The following is a 5,375-nucleotide window of genomic DNA, read 5'->3' as shown; positions in this document are numbered from 1 at the left end:
AGTCTGCTTTCATCATGCCACTGTGAGATGAAGAGGGGTTCCTCTGCCTCAACTAGCAACAATGTGACCATTGTCCCTCAAAATGTGTGGAGGTGATCTTATTACACTAACAATGTACTAGCCATTCAGCTAATGATTATAACCATGCTCAAAGGCAACAGGTTCGTACTGCAGTCACTGGAGTGACCTACTCCCCCCCCCCCCCCCCCCCCCCCCAGCTCGTATCCCACACAGGCTGCAGGGGGCCACTGTCATGCAAGGCTACTAGGAACCATCAACTTGTGTGTGATTTAGAGAAGACCCTGTAAAGACACCAAGCTTTAGGCGTCACATCGGGTTAGCTGAACTGTTTTCATTTCTCAAAGCTCAATGATTAAAAAAAGCAGCTTTTTCAAAGAAAAACATCACAGAAAAAACAAAATTAGAATTCTGAAAGGAAGAAATGCAGTTCTCATCAGTGTAAAAGGTCCATTTCAATTCTATGTTAAAAACAACCTGTAGGTTACAAATGTTGTTGTGCTGTGGCAATTTTACAAATAAGCCCTGCTTTAAATTTGGTCCAAGTCAAACTCAGCTTTATCAGTCGAATCAAAAGGAAAGCTTGTTCTCACTAGTCTGATTTTATTCTGCATACATCAGTCTCTTTTTCCTTACATGTAGTCATTCCTTGATTTCAAGGCTGATTTTCTATGTTGCTTAAACACTATTGTTATCTCTTTGTTACAATCACCAAACCGAGCTTCAACAGATCACATTACTCCCACTGATATTTTTCTGAAACAACAAACACGTAGAGTTTATTTCAGCCGATCACTTCCTCAGCCGATGTGTGATTGGTGGGACTTCTGTGTCCCAAGTTTACCTCTTCCTCCTTCTAAAACACATAGAAAGTAATCTTGGTTTTTTTTTCAACCTACTTTGATTATTATCTTTTTATTTCTTACCTCTTCCCTCTACCTCCCTCCCCACACCCCACCTCCTGTTATTTACAAGACCTGGAACTTCCAGGAGTTCTGGTCTTTGTAGTCCAGACAGTCAGCGGCATTGAAATTGAGCTTCCAGGCAGTTTGGTCTTTGTAGTCTAGACAGTCGACGGCTCCAAAGCCCAGTGAGGCGGCTGTGTAGCCCTGGGAGGACAGCGAGGCTGGGGACTGGCTTAGGGGCCCGCCCATAGAAGAGGCTGTGATAGGGCTCAGGGCCCCTCCGGTCCCCGACAGCTGTGGGTGCATTGGAGACAGGTAGGAGCTACAGTCCAGGCCAGTGAAATAGGAGGAGGAGCCTGCGTAGCTCTGGCTGTAGGCTGGGGCCTGGGTGTAGGTCATGGGGTAGGTGGTGGTACGCTGCATGCACGGGGTGGTGGAAGCAGACAAGGGGTCTGGCAGCGGAGAGATCGAGGCTGGGCTCCAGATGGACACTGTGGCACTAGCAGAGCTGGAACTGGGGGTGATGGCGGTGCCTGGAGGAGGGGGAGGAGGGCTGTAGGGACCGTTGGTGGGGTTGGCACTGGCCTCGGTGTTGGCCTCACGAGCAGGGGATGCCTTTTTTTTAGGGGGCCGTGGTTTGGACTGGCCTGTGCTCTGTTGCTGCTGCTGGCGGCACTTGGCACGACGGTTTTTGAACCAGACCTTTGGGAACAGGAGCATCACAGAGAAGATATCTAAGTATCACTATTTCACAATCAAAGCAGCTGATAAAAAACATTAAAGATGTACAAGCTGCTTTCATAAGAACTCAACAAACCCTCACTTTCTTTCTGTATGTGTGTCTCTGTGACACACACACACACACACACACACAGGTGTTTTGCCCTGCCAATATAGGAAAATATATATGAGTATAATTTTCAGTATAATGTGTTACCTGGACTCTGGACTCAGGCAGGTTGATCTTGAGTGCCACTTCCTCCCTCATGAAGATGTCTGGGTAGCGTGTTTTGGCAAAAAGAGCCTCCAGGATGTCCAGCTGCGCACGCGTGAAAGTCGTGCGCTCCCGACGCTGTTTGCGTGGGGTGCCTACAAAAAATATTATTATTATTATTATTATTATTATTATTGCCACGTTAAAATCTACGTTGAGTTTATATCTGAAGAATTCCGCAGAAAAAATATTGGACCATGTAAGGCCATGTATCAACGTTGGTGTGCATTTATTACATTTAAAAAATGATTGAACTGATGATGAAAGAAATGATGAATTGAAAATAATATGAAATTCAAATCTATATATAAACCACTTCAATAAAAACGCTGAAACAAATAAACGAATTCCGATTTTTCTCTTGAATTCGCTGCATACACTTTAAATACATAAGCACTGTTGCGGCTTCGTTTCACATTTTATACGCTGCCGTGGATATTTGTAGGCATAAACAAATAGTGGCGAGTCTCCGTAGCTCAATCTTTTATGTGGCGTTGAGGAAAGAAACAAACGTGTGCGGGATTGAAACATTTTATAGGATCGAATAAGCGGATCCAGCAGGCCTGATGTTTTTCTTTCTTTTTTTAATATTTCTGACTGACCGTCGGAGCTGTGCGAATCGAAAAAAAGAAAGACCGAAACGAAATGAATATCCACATCGGGGATTATGACTTTTAAAAACGTAAACTTTGGGCCGAGCTCGACAACACGCCTTCTGCCGTCGTTTCAAACTATCCTCTGAGCTGTGGCAGATGCTGATCGCTGCATATCGGCCTTTATAAACAACCTCAGTGTTCATTCATGAAAAAATATATATTATTAATGCACCAATATGAAATACAATGACTGTCCTTTTAGTAAATAGGTTACACTGTAAGCGCAACAGATTGGAGTTAGTTTTAATTCCGTGTGAGAACAGACGGCCTTTCTCTTCTCACACATTTTCATTGTTTTTTGACTCTATAATCCTCTGAACTTATAGGTCAAGTGAACACATGTTCTGATACACGGAGCAGACACTTAGGTTCATAATCATAAATATAACCGTACAGATAAAGTTTCAAATATATTATTCAAATTGAGTCTTTTTTTTTTTACCGTTTTTCTGCGCAATATAAGCAATAAATACATAACGAATATTTCACTTAATTCCATCATTTCCCTTGTTTTATTTTATTTGTTTACTTAAAATAAAGGCGATTAAAGAAACTACAGGTTTACACAGATTAAAAACACACAGAAGTCAAAGGCCAGTACTTACTGGGATATCCAACGGCGGCGGTGTGGAGCAGATCCATGCCCGGGCCGGACAGCGTTAACCCGTTCACGGCGTAATGGGGTTGCTTAATGTAGGACATCATGCCTCCTGCCGGCTTTAAAACACTCCCTCACTCGCTCTCTCCTTCTCTCAGACCGGGGGCCGGGTCTCCTAACTAGTCTCCAGGGGGTGTATCTCTCTCTCTCTCTCTCTCTCTCTCTCTCTCTCTCTCTCTCTCTCTCTCTATTTTCCCTCTAACTGCCTTTAACGGTGTTTGTTCCTTTTCCTGGGATGTTTGGCCTTAGGTTGTTTTTGTTTTTTAATTGTCCATTGACTGCCTTCTCCTCAACTATCTTTATACGTTACTCTGACTTACTGCCTTCCAGCCAGGCACCTTTGGCCAAGCCCCTTTACGTTTGTTTCCACCTGACGCGTAAAACCACGGCGGTTTTAAGGATTTGGTGTTTTTTCAATGCTTCTAGTCAAAAAAAGAAAGACTACCTCAACTGAAGTCGGCCCGGTGCGACAAGTCAATACACCACACTGAAAACAGCACAGTTCGCTAATCGAGGCCGGTTAGAATCTCCATCAGAGCCGTGCGTAATTGCAGTGCGCACATATAATGTGGCCGGGTGAAAGATGCCAAAAAGCAGCGGCAGCAGCGGCAGCTCCACAGCAGTTTGGTGCCTGCGGTCTGACGGGTGTTGAAAAATTGTAAGACGGGTGGGGGGCCTCTCTGTCCCTGGTCGTCCCTGAGAAGAAGAGGATGCTGATCTGCAGGGTGGACAAGTGAGGAGAGCGAGAAGAGACTGGCTAATTAGAAGTAACTTCTTATCCAAGTAGACACCCAGAGCCCTCCCTCCTTCTCTCTCTCCCTCTCTCTCTCTGCGCACTCGCCCACGCGCATCTACATGTTGTTCATTATTCATTCAAGTTGTCTTTCAATAGAGGATAATATATAGTCTTTTTAATGTCCCTATTTGATCTAAATGTCGCCGCAGCAACAAAGAACACTTGTTGATATGTAGGCAGTAAACACAAACATCGAAAAAGTACTATAAAACACACACCGCGCGCGTGCAAACACAAATTTTAACAATTTTCGTTTTTATAGCCACTTGCCAAGCTTAGCCTTACAGTCATCCCAGCAACAAGCATAGGTGTCCGGAGACATTTTCAAGATATCATTTTTTAAAAACGAATTAATTCTTTTTTAAAAAAATTTTTATTATATTGTTCTAAAGTATTTTTGAAATTGGCCTCCCTAAAATAATTGGACGACTGAGTGTGGAGGCAGAGGTAGAGCAGCTGAGGCGGAGAAGGGGGTACAGGCCGGATTAAAAGTAGCACAAAGACCGCGTTGTTCTGCTATTAAATCCCCTTCTGATCCCCAACATGCTGCCTCCGGACCAATTATCCATTCATTCACTTAATCAATAATAATAATGATGATAATAATAATAATCTGAAACTAGTTTTATTTGATTTGTCAGGCCCTGGTCTGATTATATACCTACATTATAAATGTGCAATAAGTATCTGATAAAGATGTTTTATTGCAAAGTCCGACGTTATTTCGTTATCTTATAATTTTGTACGCACTATTATTACAGATGGTTGTTTGTTTTTTTGTTTCCGTTACCCTTTGTTTATTTTGTCAGTCCTGGTGTTGTATTTATTATCGCTGAGCTTTGTGTATGCGTTGTGTCTCCTCCCGGGGCTAGTTTGGCCTGTGCCATCCTCTACAGCGAGACAATTTCACAGTGTCCAAAGCCGATTCTCTGCGCTTGTTAATTGAATCGGATTTCTTATAGTTTAAAATCCACACACACACATACACACACACACACACTCATGTAGCTACAGCCCAAACTGTATAAGGGGTTTATCTAGCTCTGTAAAGCCAAAGCAGGAGATATAAAGACACACACAGAGCCACAGAGAGTATTTTACCGGCGTGTTTGAACGTTTCCAAATCTCAGAATAAAATGTCTTCACCTACTGAGGTGTGTGTGGCTGTCTCAGTGTGTGGGAGGCCTTCCAGTGTGCGCGCTGTTCACGGTTTGGATACGGTGGACTCTTCAGTTGCTTACCACATCCAGGTACGCCTGTGTGTTTGTTTGTATGTCTAGCTGTTATTGTCAGTTGTTGTTGCTAGGGTAGTTTATACAAAGCTAACTGCTAGCAGGATAGCTAAATT

General features: G+C 43.3%; 1 protein-coding gene across 2 annotated transcripts; it reads right to left on the bottom strand.

The window, feature by feature from the left end:
* Positions 1 to 202: 202 nt before the first annotated feature.
* On the bottom strand, positions 203 to 4,052 carry LOC146374190 (homeobox protein otx5-like). Of its 2 annotated transcripts, none has more exons than XM_084951199.1 (3): positions 3,152 to 4,052; positions 1,861 to 2,012; positions 203 to 1,625 (listed from the first exon to the last, which is right to left on the bottom strand). In XM_084951199.1, the coding sequence occupies exons 1-3, from the start codon at positions 3,276 to 3,278 to the stop codon at positions 987 to 989; spliced, it is 918 nt and encodes a 305-aa protein (XP_084807325.1). In that variant the 5' UTR covers positions 3,279 to 4,052; the 3' UTR covers positions 203 to 986. The 2 variants fall into 2 exon arrangements, with proteins under 2 accessions (XP_084807325.1, XP_084807324.1); XM_084951198.1 differs by having other exon boundaries at positions 3,179 to 4,051.
* Positions 4,053 to 5,375: the final 1,323 nt, after the last annotated feature.

Source organism: Perissodus microlepis, chromosome 14, assembly GCF_051167445.1.
Source record: "Perissodus microlepis isolate ML-2025 ecotype Zambia chromosome 14, ASM5116744v1, whole genome shotgun sequence".
NCBI classification, from domain to species: Eukaryota; Metazoa; Chordata; class Actinopteri; order Cichliformes; family Cichlidae; genus Perissodus; species Perissodus microlepis.
Note: the sequence above shows the minus strand (reverse complement) of the source record. Positions and strands in the feature narration are given on the sequence as shown.